Genomic DNA, 16,807 nt, shown 5'->3' with positions numbered 1-16,807 from the left:
TCGCATCAGTATCAGGTGAGTCAAATTGTTTATGATCGAATTCAACTATAATAGATCTAAATTTATTGAAAAAAAATCTTTTTGAGTCAAAAATTGCTACCTTACTAATCCAAGTTATTTATTAGTAAAGTGTCAGAATATTTGATTAGTTTTCGACCCATTTCAAACAGTTTATGTAATATTGTAAAATAGTAGTACCTTAATCATCTTAATTAAGTTTTTAGTTTTAATTAGTTAGATTAAACTAATAAAATAAGAAATGATTCACTCCAAAAGTCCACCCATTTTAAGGTCAAACATAATATTGTCTCCAGGAGCTTTATTTCTGTTATTTAATCACCTTATATGGTTCTATGTAGCCGTTTAAAATATGTTAATTTTGATAGAAAAACCTCAACATAACTTCCTTTTTTTGTTTTGTTATTTAATCACCTTCTATGTAACCGTTTGAAACACGTTAATTTTAATATAAAAACCTCAAAATAATTTTATTTTTTTTGGTTTTACAACAACTAATTCACAAAATAATTTCTTTTGTGAAATCCTTTTTGTCTTATGCTTATTTTATCTTAATCTTTCTTGCTTTTATATTTTAAGACATTATAAACATTCCAAAACTAGATAGTATAGCTAGCAAAATACTAAATACTTATATTGCTTTAATAAAAGATTACCTTGCACATAGATTATGAATTCTTTTAGACACGCGTATGTATTTAAAATTTATGCAATATTTTTATCCATTTGCTTAAGTAAATATGCGGAATAAAAGTCAATGAGTAAAAACAAATATGAATACTAAGATTTTTATGTGAAAAATTCCAAAGGAAAAAAAAATCACGAATCTAAACTTGAATCAAACTGATCACTATTAAACTATAGCAGCTTATAAGATTGACTTACAAAATAACTCATCGATCCTCATGACTTTATTTAACTCAATCTTGATTGCTAGAGCCCGCGGTTCATTGTTTCACGTAATTGATATACAATCTCAATAACTCTCGAGATTAATCTTTCGCCTTGATGACTCTTAAGACGAAAATCTTGATATGCAGAAGATAAGACAAACCTTAGATGATGGAACCTCACAAATTGCGGATATTAATTTGTCGTTGTTTCTTCAAAAATTTCACTTCAAAAGCAATAATCGACATCACTAGTGTTAGGGTATCTCAACCCTTATATACATTATAAAGATAAGATCAAATACAAGTAAAATTAGGTCTCAGTAACCCAAAATTTGTTAGTTATGTAGGGGCAGTCGAACACGACCAAAGTGTGTTTGAACCTATTGACTTGTTGTGCCAAGCACGTTTGAACAATCGAATATGCCCCTTTGTATGTGTAAATGTGCTGCGAATTTTTCATGGTGCACTTGAACGGCCAAAATTGCACTTCTGTATATGTGAACATGCTACGAACGCCATGACTTATTTATTCTAAATCTCAAAAATCTTCAATCCAAATATTATTAAATTTATAGATATGTTTATGTATATGTATAAAAATACATAGAGTATTTTATACTTTTTGCCAACACTAAAAACATTAGAACTACAATGGTGTTACGCGACACAAAAAAAAGTGCAAGGACACTTCAAACTTTAGCCAAACTACGTATGGGTAAAATATATTTTTCTCATATTTGAAATCAAAACCACTGACTCTGAGTTGCAAAATCCCCAATTGCCTTGTTTAGTGTTCAGCTCATAGGAGCACTTGTGGAATTGTATAATTGAGCCAATTGATCCATCTCTGAATTCCTTTTCAGAAAGAACCAGAAGTACATTGAACTTGCTTCAAATAGAGGTTGAAGACTACTTCAACTTGTCATGGTGATCAAGATATTCTTTTAAATTATCAAGTTGAATACTTACACATCCCTAGGAAGGTGGATTATTAAATCACCAATGGCAGAAGAGAATGTAAGATTTTGTTTTTGTTTTAAAAATTACACAGTCCAATATGAGTTCAATCCAAGCATTTTGATCTTGTTTATTTCTCCTTGTATATTTATGCTCAATTACTCAACTTCTTACAATAGTCTCTACAGTTATTTTCGGAAGAAAATCCATTGAAAGATGCAATTTCTGATCAAGGTAATCATGCTCAAGTATCACAGCAGATAATAACATGCCCTTAGAAAATTCAAAAATTTCACCAAACACTTGACAAAGATATAGCTGATGTTCGTACACAAATATAACAAGTTCAGACAAGCACCAAAGTGTGAAAAATATAATATCTCAACTGTCCAAATCGAGGAGAAAGCTTTTGTTCCTTCAACAACCTTGGAAGCTAAATGATACCAAAACTGCATTTTATTCGCGAGTTGACAAGAAATGGAACTCCTAAAGAAATACCTCTATACAAATCGAGCGAAGAGAAGCTAGATAAGCAGCAATCTTCACCCTTAAGATCAGCATAAATTCCTCAGGTAACAAGAAAAGTCGACGTAGTTTTATTAGTCAGGAGTACCGACATTATTGATCTTAGAACTTCAGTTGCTAGATTTTTGTTCGGCGCTTGGTAAAACCTGTAGGGACAAAAATATCATCTGAAATTATAATTGGGAACGCATCAACAACATTGACAAATACTAGCTTATGTGAATTGGAAATATACAATCATATAAACAATGTATAAGTCACTGATGATGTATGCAGAGCAACTCAGTTCATATATCTGTCAATATTAACCAGAAGAGAAAAAAAAAAACTGAAATAGAGTCATAAGATGGCTAAGGAATAACAGAAGGTTGCATGGACGAGTACGAACCCCAACTGATGTCACAAAATTGCATACTGCACATTTAACGGATCTTGCTCCATATTGGTACATCAGCAGCATTCGGCAGTTTCCACAGTTGACGTGTGCGATCTGATTTGCTGCAACCAACATTTGAAATTCATTCCTTATGTAAATGAAACCTAAGTTGTTAAATGGCTTTAATTCCTTAAATCTTGAGCTACTTCTTTCGTAATCTCTGAAACAATCAGATTAATGTAATCTCATACTTTTTCTTTTAACATTGTTATCCTGCAATGACTCATTCCGTCACAAGTCAATATATTATCCAGGAATTCATGAATGTTCAGCATTACTGTTTCAGAAGACGATTTGATCTCTATGATTGTTACCATGTAGATCATTATCAAGAGAATCACTACTTCCTTTTGATTAATTCCTTTATCTTGTCATCCTTACTTTAGATGCTATTCCAAAATAGGGTGGTTTTGAATGCTGATGGACTTCATTTTTCAATCATGCTTAATTTACTAGATCAATTTAAACCCAGATAAACCAATGTCTTTTGCTCACCTTCAAGAGCCAGATTGACAGTGTGACAACAAGAACATTGAACGCTGGTCGCTCCACGTATATACATTAAAAGAGTGTGGCATCCTCCGCAAACTAACTGAGCCATTTCTGTTCCTGTCCAATGTCAAATAGGTAGTAGTTTGTGAGAAAAGAAATTAATTTTCCTTGACTGAGAATCAGAATAAAGAACGTTAGAGTTTCAAGCATGAAATTAACACATAATCATGACAATCTCATCAGACGTCTGTTGTGCAGTACATTCTGTGTAATAAGTTAATAAGAACCTACTTGCTTGCAAGGATATTATCTACTAGAATCAAACAATTGTGCAGAAGTACATATATATCCAAATCAAATATGTATGGCCAGCTCTAATCTCAAATTAAAAACCATCAGAAGGTCCATTGGAGTAGCATTTATTTACCAGGATTAATGTTTAGATTCTGGTTAACTACTCTGAGTTTTCATGAACCTTTTGACATAATTCCTAGTATTCCCATGATCATCGAAGATAAGAATAGATAGTATATAGGTTAGAAAGTTAGAAGCAAGTGAACACATCAATATTTGTACAAAATATCCCATGAGCATTCACACTGAAGGAATACCAAAATTTAAGAGTGACACAAAAGAAAGGGAAAGAAGATCAAGTAACTGTTTAATTTTGGAAATATACCAGGAGGAGGTACAGAAGTCACAGCACTGCAAACAGCACAACATACTGACGTTGCACCTATCGGATAGAGAAGGAGATTTCGGCAGCCTGAACATACCAATTGGCTTTGTCCACCTGTTGAAAAGTAATCATTCTGTCAGCAATCTAATCTTCTCAACGAAAAAGTCAAGCATTACATTTGGAGTATGACTTGTAAAAGAAAACACCTATTTAAACCCCAATCAAAGGCAAGAAGATAAGAATAAAATGTAAATAAACCACCCTTTTGTAACTTTCTTCTATGAACTTGTAAGTTGCTGCTTTATTCATATCTCCAAAACTTTAAAGTGTAAGTTTCTGTCATACAGATATTATCCATGCCTAGTTCTGTTAAAAATAGGTATTACAGCATGATATGATACTTTGGTAAAAGAAAACTTCTACCATCTGTCAGTCTGTCACAGGATGTTAGCCCATAAATCTTCAGATAAAAGTAAGAAACTGACAAGTGAAAGATGTACTGATTAATAAAATTACTACCTATTCGTCAAAATTCAGAACCGATAATTATTCGTCAGAGTTCAATAACAAAACCAGATATAAAAGCAATCATCTTAAATAAAATCTTTTTTTTTTTAGATTCTTGGCCTGGATTACCTAAAAAAAGTGGAAAAGGTGTAATCTTTCAATATATAGAAGTAGGATATACCATTTGGTGGTGTGACTGGAACTGGAGGTGTTGGATATGGGGCAAGAGGAACTGGCATTGCTTCTCTAGATCAATATCTTCGCACAATACTTCAGATCCTAGAGTCTCAAGCAGAGGAGAGGAATACCCAACTCCTCTATCCACACCTATTCACAATTAAAGGGAAGATTAATCAGAAAAAACAACACAATGAGGGAAAAATATGCATCAAGAAAATGGAACAGAATTAAAGCTATATCCAAGCTCCACAAGTTCAAAGGAAATCCACTGCATTCTTAGAAAGTAACCAAAGCAAGATGCAAAACAGGCTAATGAAGCACCTTTGTATAGTATATATGTACATAAAAATATGTGCAGACCACTGAATTCCTTCAGTTCCAGATTAAGCCTTTCAGTCCTCCCTCTATCTTCTTTGCTCTTTATCTTGCTGTTGTTTCTTTTAGAGAGAGAGAGAGAGAGAGAGAGAGAGAGAGAGAGAGAGAGAGAGGATTGAAGCCACAATCTCAAACTCTTGTGTAATATATATATGATGTTCCACAATCAAATAAACCAAAGCTACCTAAAAAAAGTACCCATTAACTTAACTTTTTCAAAACAATAGGCTTGGAAAAAAAAAGAGGAGACATAATAGTGTCAATGAAATTGAAAAGAATGATAAATGCACCAAGCCAAATGCACGGCTACATGGGTTCTACAAGTAGCTCAATTTGAACCAAAAAAAAAAATTTATATCTTCTCGTCTCACACTCACAGGGAGGTCTTTTAAACTTTTGACATTTATCTCGAAAAGGATGAAAAAGTTAGTAACACCTGATGCAAAATAGTAAGAAACAAGTAATCAAATCTTGCTGTAATTGTAATTGGAATCGAAATTTAACTTTTGAAAGATAATATGAAGAAACTAATAATGGAGCCAGAGAGTTTTGGGTAGTTGGTTGGTACCATAGATGTGTTGCTCAGAAGTGTATAATATTATATATATATATATATATATATATAGTGATTATCTTATCACAGTAGGCAAAAGCCTCCTCTTTATTTTATTTATTTTATTTTATTTTTTAAAGTTACAGTGGCTGGAAATATAATCCCTCCAGGCACGTGAGAAGCACATGCGGAGAAACTAGAGGCCGTCGAGCTGCCACGCGCGGCGTGACAGGTCGGCAGACTCGTACAACGAGAGATAACCACAGAGATTGGGTCCCACCTACGTGATCCCCACCCCCACTCGGCCATTTGAGCTACTACTCACCTTCTCTCTCTCTCTCTCTCTCTCTCTCTCTCTCTCTCTCTCTCTCTCTCTCTCTCTCTCTCTCTCTCTCTCTCTCTCTCTCTCTCTACTCAAAAAGATTTTTACCTCTTTGGTTTCCTTGAGAAGAAGAATTAAATCACTTGTTTTGTATGCCCTTGATATATATATATACACTCATTGAAATACAGGTTTCGTGTATATATATTTTTTAATTTTCTTTAATGCGAAGCTCTCTCTCTTTTCTAGTGGCCATTCTCATCGCTTGTATTACTCCGCCCTGTGTTATCATCTGCCACACTGCCGCTCCTTCGTCACTCTACCATTCCTCGGCTCTAGCCATCATAGTTGTGTTGCTAGATTTTTTATGTATTGCTTTTAACTGTATTTATTGTGATGCATTTGCTTTAATCCGGTGCCTCTCCTTCCACTTCTTATTGCGTCGATCTAGACATTGTGCATTTTGTGGGTTTTGTTTGGTTTCTCTATTTCACCTTATTGTAGATTAGTGTGTCATAGTTTTTTTCTTCTCTTTTTACTGAGGTGTAGATTAATCTTGGATCCTCCTACTTTAAGGGATTCTCAAAGCCGTGTCTCAAATTGCTAGCTTGATAAAACATGTCGGTTGACTCAGGACTCTCTGATCTTGTGAATCTGCCTGAACTATGCTTTATTCTTTTTTTTGTGCTTGCAGGTTTAATACTTTGCATCATCTGTAGTGCTGCCAAATATAAGTCAAGTGAGGGGCTTGTGCTCTACCCTCTTTCTGTGTATGCTATTTTACTGTTCTATTAAAATTAAAGAATTGTTCGGGCCTACCAGCTTTTTTTCCTTAAGAAAAAAATGGCATTTATTTTGCATTTGTGGAGGGGGATTAGACTTAGAATCTGGTGAAAGAAGATGTGGTGTATTTGCTTAATTGTCTCCCAATTAGTGAAAGCATTACAGAGATATTAACACATACAAAAGTTGGCTCTCATCCTATTTAATCATATCTAGTAGGTGAATAACATGAATTTTACAAACAAAATTATTCCTGTACTTTAGTTTATATATACATATACATATATATATATATATATATATATTCATAAGGACTAGTTTATTTAAATGCAATATATTTTGTGCAATTATTAAATTGCCTTTTGTTGTACTTACTGCATCAATCCCTTTCCTGTATACTTATGAACACACAAAACATGGGACCATTCCTAGTCCATCCCATGTAGGGAGGAAGTCTCTAACATATGCCTTCAAATTTTAATGAGGTGTTTGTTTAGGTGGCTAAGAATTTAATCTCAACTCCTCACCTACTCCTAAAAGGTTTATTCATTCTTCTATTAATTATCTCAACATAATTTCATAAAATGAGAAGCCAATATGATAATGCTTAGATAATCAAATGAGCCCAAGAGCATATCTATAGCTAAAATAGTTCAAGGTTTTTAACTGAGACAAAAGAAATCACAAGATGAGAAGAAGAATTCAAATTATTAATAAAATGAGAATGATAGTGAAATTATTGTTGTAATTAGAGCATACTTCTCTCATCCTATATCCCCCTTATTCTTGACCACAATTGTTTCAGATTATATTGAACTGGACTTGATTAACAGCACCATTTGGGTTAGAATATGGTGATTAAAACCATTGATCCCCAAAAATTCAATCATATATCTCAACAAAACCATGTAAAAAAAAAAAAAAACAAAGCTTTCTATATCAGATGGACAAGAAATGGTCCCATGTTCTGAGGAGTTGAAATGTCAACATGAAAAGGACTAATTCATTAAGCACAATCAATAATATATTTGTACAAATTCCAGCCTTATACATAAGTTTTTTTTTTGTTTGTTATATAGTACTGAATCAAACCACATTACCTTTGTTCATTTCATATGTCACTAACCTTGCCTTGAAACAGATCCATGTCAATTTCTTACCTATTTGGGAACTTCTCAACTACCTCACATTTTAGGAGGCAAGAATATAAATGAACTCTTCACAACCTCTCAATTCCTCATATATATATCTATATAAATACAATAATTTATAATAATTAGCTTATTCTACGAGTAAGTTTATTTTGAGTTTGGAATATTTGCGCCAGTCCACAAGAAAGTATGTCATCATTGTAGGCAATGTTAGTTTGATTGCAACTTCCTCCTCGACAAAAATAAGGTGAAATTGCCTATCTATTTGAGTTGAAATTCTTTTGTTTTTACTATGATATTGGCTTTTGGAGATTGAATTATCTTGAACAACAAGACAAATACTACAGATCTTTCTCTGACTTATTGAAGAACAAAAAATCTATGTCCATGTCTTTTTTTTTCTTTCACAGCATTAATGATTTGGTCTAACAAATTATTTGTCTAAAATATCTAATCCAATTATTGTTGCTATTGCTAGAACAAATGCACTTTATAAGGTTTGTCGAAAAATCGACGACAGAGATGCGATAAAAGCTTCATCTTGTAACAATAGAAACACAGAAGCATCAATGTCTTTTTTTTTGTTGGCTATCTAACCTTAGAAAGAAAATATGCAACAATACCATTTGGGTTATAGTATTGTGTTAAATGGGGAGTTGAGATTAAATTTTTAGACCACCCAATTTCTACAATTAATGACAAATTTCAGCAGGCATCTCAGAATCAGTTCTTCTTATAAGTGATAGACAATAATTGGTCCCATGTTTCACATTCTATCAACTCGAAAAGGGCTAATGCAGTAAATGCAATTCAATGATTGTACAAATATATATCAATTAAAGACACTAAAAATGCCATCTACCATATTCCTGTCTATATTTTTTCTGATGTATAACTCAGACATGGATCATGTCTCTCACCTGTAGTTAAAAGAACCAACATAATATCTGCGACGATTGTACACGTGTTACGGTTTTTGATCGTTGCTTCTCACATATTAGGAGACAAGAAGTAGATAAAACACATCTTTCACCAGGTCAGACGCATATCGTTCGTCCAAACTCTAATCGTTGCAACTGAATCAAATGAGCATGTAAATAGTCTAATTCCTCTCATTATAATTAACAAGATACCAAAAAGTGTTCACTATTTTGTGCTAGTTAAGCCATCCAACCTATCCATTCTAGCTTTTCACTCATTTTTAAGTGCAAATTTCTGCAGGTTATAATCTTGTTTCTCCTAAATCAGATAGTGCTCTCTAAATTGACCAGATATCACTAGTTTCCTACTTATAATTTTTTTTCTATTTGATTTTAAAGCAGTTTGGTGTCTATGAGAAGATGTGTGTATTGTTCTATTGATTCATATCAGCAACCTAAAGAAAGTATGTAGTATTTGACATTGCCATCAAAAAGGTAAGTGAGCTGATATAAGGTGAATGTAGTCAATGGTAATGCATGTCACCTTCTGATAGATGCCCAAGATCTAATAAAGATACATTGCAGATTTGTAGTCAATGGTAAAGCCATCCAATTAATTTACATACAGTTCCCAACTTAAAGAGTTAGATAGATGTAATGGTTCAGTATATATATAAAAAAATCCATTAAATTCATATCCTCCAAAATTTTATTGATATTGGTAGGTAAGGAGAAAACAAAGTCATATAGAAGAGTGAAATATAAAGAACATAGAGAAGAATGTTATTATTTTGTATGAATAATTCTTCACTTTAATTTCATAAACAAGCAATTCTTATTTCAATAGCTAGAACATTGAACCTGAAAGACTATAGCTGATGATGAGACTTTTTTTTTGTCAGATGAAAAAAATTAGCAGAAACTGCTCAAATATTTAGAAAAAAAGAAGTATTGACAACATTTCATTAGCCTATAGGCATGTCCAGTTTTGTTCCAAATGGATAAGATTAGCATAACTTTCCAATTTTACTTTTGAGTTAAGTAAAGAAGCAGATTAACCTCATCCATAGATTAACCTCATCCATCTATGGCAAAGATTTTCTCTTTGTGGACCAAATAACATTGGAAAATGACATTCTTGTTACATCTTGAATAAAAATAAAGGCATCCAATTTAGGTCACTGTCAGTAGAAGATAAGTTTCATACACCTTAGAAGAAATTAATGGCAAGAACTTAATGAGCCTTAGGCTGGTCATTATCTCTTTCTTATCAGGTGACAAGATCAAAAAAGTGATCAATTAATTGAACACCATGAGGTACTACATGACCAATGAAAAAGAGATGTTTATGTCATGCTAGCATGAATATATATATATATAGATTTTTTAATTAAAAGCTTATATCATACCATTTAATGAATTTCAAACAGATATTACAAGCTTGATATACAGATGAAAAGGCATACAAGATGGATATAAAAAATAAAATTAAACTGAAATCAGGTTCATATGTGTAGAATCAATAAAGGAAATGAAAAATAGTTAACTTTTCAATTGTAAGTGACAAAAAAGAGGATTGGGCTAATTTTAACTTAAAAATTAAGTGGTTAGGACCAAGTTACAATTGTCAATTCTTCACCCAAAACTAATGATGGTTCATTTGGTATCAATATCTTTTTTAACAAATAAGTTGCTAAGCAATCAAACTATTTCTACCATTCTCCTACTAGACTACACTTGCCGAGAATAATTAAATCTTTTTATATTCTCATTAATGGTTAATTAACAGTTACAACTTAGTAAACGCCATGTGAATTAAATACTTAAATTTAAAGTACGTGAGAGTAAGTTAAAATCAGGTGAAATCATAAAAAGGTAAATTGTAAATTACCCAACAATATTTTATTGGAACTCTACTATCCAATTAATTCTGAAAATGATATCCATCTCAATCAGATTTTGTAAATCCTCTTTCAATCACTCAAGCACATAGTATATAGTATCTCCTTGACTCTTGAAAAGAGTTAACCACTCACTGGTCCCTCCACTGATAGCAAATTTGAGTACAACTGCAAGCTGCTATGCAAGGGACTTAGAAGAAGAAAACAATCCATTATTGGGACCCCATCTCTCTGCAAGTATTAATGCTCAGATTCTGCACTCACATATCCATCAAACTTAGTTGATGCTTACTAGTTAAGAAAGATTAGTGATTGTGCTTTGCTATCTTAAATTGCACTCTATGATGTTATTGGTCAATGAAATTCTGACCATCATCGACAGCATTCTAGGATGCTTTCTCAGAGACCCAAATATTTAGTCCTTTTTCTTTTTAGTAAAAAAAAAATCAAGAGGCAATGACATTATTTTAAAGGATTTTGTCTCTGATGACAAGGGAGAGGATGAGTCGCAAATTAATCATTGATAGAATGCAACAAATTTTAGCTGGCGTGGCATAGGTACTTGTCCCATGCTAAAGTCACAGAAAATGCCATGTTATTTGTCCAACAAGATATACCCTATGCCTCAGCCTTACCTTGTTAATGAATGGCCACAAAGAGTACACATGCTTATTGAGTGTGTGTGTGTGTGTGTGTTGTAGACTACCATCCTCATGTCCTTGTTGGTCCTAATAATTGTAGTTACACTACTTCACAAATTTCACATGATGCAATCAATTATAATAATGAGACCTTAGGGATCCATTTAATTGCTGAGTAAAGCAGTAAAGTTCATGAATTAGCTCCCATTTATTGATGAATTACAGCCAAACAAATATTTTATGTATTTCCTTCTCTCTCTCTCTCTCTAAAATATACCAATAAAAGATTGATATATATAAAAAATAGGAGCTTTGATAGAGAATGCATGCTTATAGCTTGATAAAACTTACTATATGAGTTAGATTTTTTGGGCATTTGATAAACCCTAACCCTAGCCGTCAGCTCTTCCTTGCCCTATGTTTGGCCAAGACCAGCCAGGCCAAGAGCCATCATCCCCACAATTAGTCACTTCCATTGTTGCACCCACCTTATAAGCGCAAGTGCTTAAGATTGGCTGCTATCATATTAATGGAGGAGCTGAATAAGGCCGACTCCAAGAAGAAGCGATTTGGATAGTTGAGTCAGACTACTTGGCTTGTTTTTCGATGTTCCCACCTTGAGGACAGGGTGGATGGAAACATAGTGGATTGTCACAGTTTGAGCTGAGTCCGCATTTGAGTCTTAGCTAGCCCAAGTCTGTCGATCTATTGAGTCGAGTCCTTTGCTTATTGTATTCAGGTAGCCATATTATTGTATTAATTTAGGTCCTTATAAAGTTCATCCTGAATCAATTATTCATTTACTTTGGTTGGGTCTTAGCTAAATCATCTAGTTGGTTCAGTTTACTAGGGTTAGCCTTATACATATATGTGGAGTGTAGTCAAGTCAATCCCATGTTGAGTCTGAACTAATAAGTCTCCTCCTCTATCTCTCATTTCCTCTCCCTCTCCCTCCTCATCCTTAAAACCAACCATAACCTAGCCATCGGCTACTCTTACCTAGCCGAGCTCTCCCCTTATCTCGGCTACCCCTTTCCTTCCTCATTGGCCCTCACGTGGCTGCCTCTCCCCCATCCTTATCTTCATCTAAGACTAGTTAGATTGAGATCCACTATCCCCATGGCCCTAGCAATGTTACGACCACCCTCCTAACGGCGCTAGCCTAGCACTAAGCGCACATAAGCCCTCAACCTTCCCCTTCCCTTTGATAGCTCGTCCTCACTTGTGGCCACCCTCAGCACCACCCACGGCTCAATCTAGGCCACCACCAAAATCCACACAATCATCCTTGTTTGTGTGCACCACTCTACCTAGATCGGCTCCATCTCTAGTCGGCCGCACCCTAACACTAGTCGAGTTTAACATCCGTATCCAAGCTAAGCCATGCTATAACTCTTCCTAGGGTTGTCCCCACCACAATCGGCACATGATAGTAGCGACAGTAGTGATCGTTTCTTAGCACCACACGGTCCATGATAGTAAGAAGAAATACTATAGATCTGAGTTCTTCAACACATACCATGATGCAGCCCGATCCAACCCAAGATTGAGGGCATCATGGAGGAGAGATCACCCACCCAACCAAACAACTCGATCTCACATCACTAATGGCTATAATATGCTCTCCCCTCACAGAGTTGAAGACATCCATCGTGGAGAACACCCGTGTTCTCCTTGAGATAAAGAATGAAGGCAAATTCAAATTAGTGATTGGATTGTCGATCATGGCTACCTTGGCCACATGGTGTGAAGCCCTATACTACCTCCTTCATCATATCTTGGCATGAAGACATGACTCTTCCACCAATGGGATAGCTACCATATGCGTCGTTGTTGCCCATGCCATATTCGAGAGCAACTAATTCACCTGCAGACTTGTGCAATGCTACAAAGAATCCATAAATGAGCAATTTGAGCCATGACTACTATAACAGAGGGTAGCGGAGGGGCCCTATAATGGCAGAGGAGATTTTAGATTTGGGGACACTCGTGTACCAACAATCTAAGGTCGGACCACACGACTGGATTATCTAAAATTCAACAATAAAGACTCATTTAATTTTGGTTTATAATATGCAACAATTCTTTTCATACCAAGGCACATGAAAAGCATAAGTTATTGTTGGCTTCTTTCATCTAGAGAACAACGTGATATGGTTCTAATTACCACAATGAAATTATCTATTTTTGGACATGGGATGAGTTTATATAGGCTATTTGCTAACATTTCAGACTGTCCAAATATGAAGACTTTGAGACAATCTTTTCGAAGCACACTCAAACCATCTCTGTCTAGGCTTCATGAGGAGTTTGAGAGTGGTCAAACTTTACTCTTCGATGCACTTCTATTAGCAGACTCTACCATGACATCCAAGTAAAGTTGAAGATGGTTTGACCCGCTTATGGATGCCTTCCACGTAGCTCAAGTGATGGAGAAGAAGCTTAAGATTGAGGGTTAGAGGAAGGACACCTGCGACAACTATGGATATGCAAGAGCTGCGTTAGCCACCTATGGTCAGACCCACCCCCATAGCAAATGTGTGTAGCTAGCTCGACCACCCATAGTTAGATTTGGTCCCATGATGCATACAACATTTTAAGAGCAGGTACGATCTACTACATAGCATCTTATAGCAGTCCAAGTTAAGGAACGAAGGGCAAATGACCTAAGCTATTATTGTGAGGAAAAGTTAGTTTGCGAGCACATGTGCACAAGACCAGTTGCTATCATGTTGGTGGGGGAGCCGAAAAGGTCGACTCGAAGGATAAAGCAATTTGGATGGCTGAGCTTCTATCTTAAGGACAAGGTAGCCTTAGGTCTACCCCGAGTCAAGTGTTTTGCTTATTGTATTCAATTAGTCATTTGCTTTTGTATTACCTTGAGTCCTTGTGTGGTATATCTAATACCAATGATTCATTTGCTTTTGTTTGGTCCTAGTTAGGTCGGCTAGTCGGTTCGATTTTAGTCTGATTAGCCTCCTACATAAGTGTGAAATGTAGCCGAGTCAAATGTATGTCAAGTCTGAACTAATTAGTGTTCTCATCTCCTTCTCCTTTTCCCTCTCCCTCCTCTTCTTCTCTCGTCAACCAATCCTAACCCTAATCGTCGACTCTCCTTGCCACGACCACTCCTACCTAGTTGAGCTCTACCCCTTGTCTTGACTACCCCCTTTCCTTCCTCATTAGCCCTCACGTGGTTGCCTCTCTCTCATCCCCACCTTCATCTAAGACAAGTTAGGCTGAGAGCTATCATCTCCACAGTCCTAGTCACATATATTGTTGCGACCACCCTCATAATCTCACCAGCCTACAACCAAGCACATATCGGCCCTCAGCCTACCCCCTTCTCTTCCATTTCTTGTCCCTACTCATGGCCACCCTCAGCACAACACTACGGTTCACACGAATCAACCACCAAAATCCTAACAACTAGCCCATCCCATACGCACCACCCTTACCCCCCAATAGCTCCATCCCTAGTCGAGCATGCCCTAGCCCTAGATGAATTCACCATCCATATCCAAGCCTTGTTCGCCATCTTCTAGCCTTGCTACTACCTTCCCTATGATTGTCCTCACGATAGCCGTCCACTTACATATCTTAGATGTAGCCCACAGATGTAAGACACACACCTCTCTATATCCCAATCAACAACACTTTCTCTATGAACCCTAGCAAGTCTAGCGTAGGCAACTCTCGTTTGCCCTTCTCGAACATGATGGGGCTTGGGTTAGAGAGGTCAAACCTCAGTTTAGGCCAAGATGATCAACCCTATATTGGGATGTTCATTATTTTTTTTTTACAACATTAGCTTGCCATCTCTTTGTCCAGCATTCTAGCTTTTCTTACCAATTCAAGCTGCGCAGACCTCATCTTAGCTCGCTCGACCTTTTGCTTGTTTACCCTCCTACTTAAATTACTCATAATAATTAGTGCGCCTTAAATTTTACTTTCTAACAATATTACTTTGAGCTGTTAGACAAGGATACAGAAATTAGAGATTAGTACCGAATCATTTTACTTTGTCAACATGACATTTATCAGCATAAGTATCATGCTGAGAAGAAGAAAGTTCCAGTGCTCACTGCTAAACCTACTGGTTCAAAAACTCCCCATTTCTCAATTGTTTTATTCCACATGCCAAACAAGGATTCCATATGCCTAAGAAAATTGTGCCATCTGAATGAGAGAGAGAGAGAGAGAGAGAGAGAGAGAGAGAGAGAGAGAGAGAGAGAGAGAGAGAGAGAGAGAGTCCAAAAAAAGGGTTAAGGACCCACAAAAGGGACAGTGTCCTTCGTTTGCACCCAAGTGGGATTTTCTCCGCATCCAAAGCACCATCCTGCAGATCCACAGTGGATATTCCACCCATTTTATTTTTCTCCCTCCACCATCAAAATATTTATCACCACAAATTGCTGTCGGAGATCCATTACTTCCAGTCAAGTACTGCACGTTGCTGTCAGATATCCTACCAAAGGAAATAATTAAAGTGTCCATATCTTGCAACTTTAATAAATGTTAAAAGTTAAGTTTGTGGGATAGATATTTATCGAAACAAAAAACTTAGATGATTTTTTTTTAAAAAAAATTTATTAATTATATTTAAAAACTTTTGACCTAAATATAAATTACAAAGTTTTAGAAAAAAAGTTTCTATATAAATTATTTTCAGATTCAAACGACTTATAACTGGCTGAATAAACAATGGACTCTCATAATTAAACTTAGAAATAAATTAAATACGTTAAAAGAAGGAAAAATTAAAATAGTCAAATACTCAATTTAGAATGCCACAAGTTTTATTTTATTTATTTATTTTTTCCTAAAAGTAGATTAGTTTGTAGTCAGTAAAAATAAAATGGATAAACTGTTCGGAGACCAGGGGAAATTTTTTGGTACATGGGCTTTCCACCAAAATGGTACTTAGATTTCTAACTTGTATCTATCTTATCAAAGAAGAAAAATACATGGTTTTCATAAAAAGAAGAGAGAAACTAAAAAATTAAGCAAATCATAGAGAATCATCCTCATTTGGCTTTGTAAACTCTGCAATTTTAGAATGATTCAAATGTGCATACAACATAAGATAAAGTGTTTGTGTTAAATAAAACCTCATGCGTATATAAGTTGTCCTAAATAGAGGACGTTGATGAAATACAACATAGTAACAAAAAGGATATCAGCAATCAACCTATTAAACAACTTTGATTTCAAATGACATACAACATGGAACTGCAGTAAGATTGAGAGAGAAGTCTTACAAGACTGAGGGTAATTTAAATTCTGGTATTTAATGGTACTATCTGCATCGACATAGACTGTTATCAGCTAGCCTCTCTTCCATGTCTCTCGCCTAGTATACAAATGCAAACAAGTAATTACAGCAACATTTGGAGAAGCAGTATCTGCAAAACTAGAGCATGAGCAATTCTAATGGGAATCCAGAACAGCACTTGCTTAATACTTCTGGTGAA

The 16,807-nt window shown here is 35.3% G+C and overlaps 1 protein-coding gene across 1 annotated transcript; it reads right to left on the bottom strand.

The window, feature by feature from the left end:
• Positions 1-2,142: 2,142 nt before the first annotated feature.
• LOC140801341 (protein LSD1) lies at positions 2,143-5,644 on the bottom strand. Its single transcript, XM_073156405.1, has 6 exons — positions 5,009-5,644; positions 4,689-4,834; positions 4,001-4,114; positions 3,325-3,438; positions 2,782-2,891; positions 2,143-2,539 (listed from the first exon to the last, which is right to left on the bottom strand). Exons 2-6 carry the CDS (start codon positions 4,744-4,746, stop codon positions 2,504-2,506), a joined length of 432 nt encoding a protein of 143 aa, XP_073012506.1. The 5' UTR covers positions 4,747-4,834; positions 5,009-5,644; the 3' UTR covers positions 2,143-2,503.
• Positions 5,645-16,807: the final 11,163 nt, after the last annotated feature.

The sequence above is a fragment of the Typha latifolia genome, chromosome 14, assembly GCF_019914945.1.
Source record: "Typha latifolia isolate L0001 chromosome 14, TyphaL0001v2, whole genome shotgun sequence".
NCBI classification, from domain to species: Eukaryota; Viridiplantae; Streptophyta; class Magnoliopsida; order Poales; family Typhaceae; genus Typha; species Typha latifolia.
The sequence above is the reverse complement of the archived record's forward strand: the minus strand, read 5'-3'. Positions and strand labels throughout refer to the sequence as shown.

Bases quoted from the DNA above. Each gene is read 5' to 3' on its own strand.
- LOC140801341 (XM_073156405.1), bottom strand. From the start codon at position 4,746: ATGCCAGTTCCTCTTGCCCCATATCCAACACCTCCAGTTCCAGTCACA. The intron at 4,115-4,688 runs GTATATCCTACT...ACTTTTCAACAG, and splicing joins TCCAGTCACACCACCAAATG to GTGGACAAAGCCAATTGGTA. The intron at 2,540-2,781 runs GTTCGTACTCGT...TTGTCCCTACAG, and splicing joins ATTTTGTGACATCAGTTGGG to GTTTTACCAAGCGCCGAACA.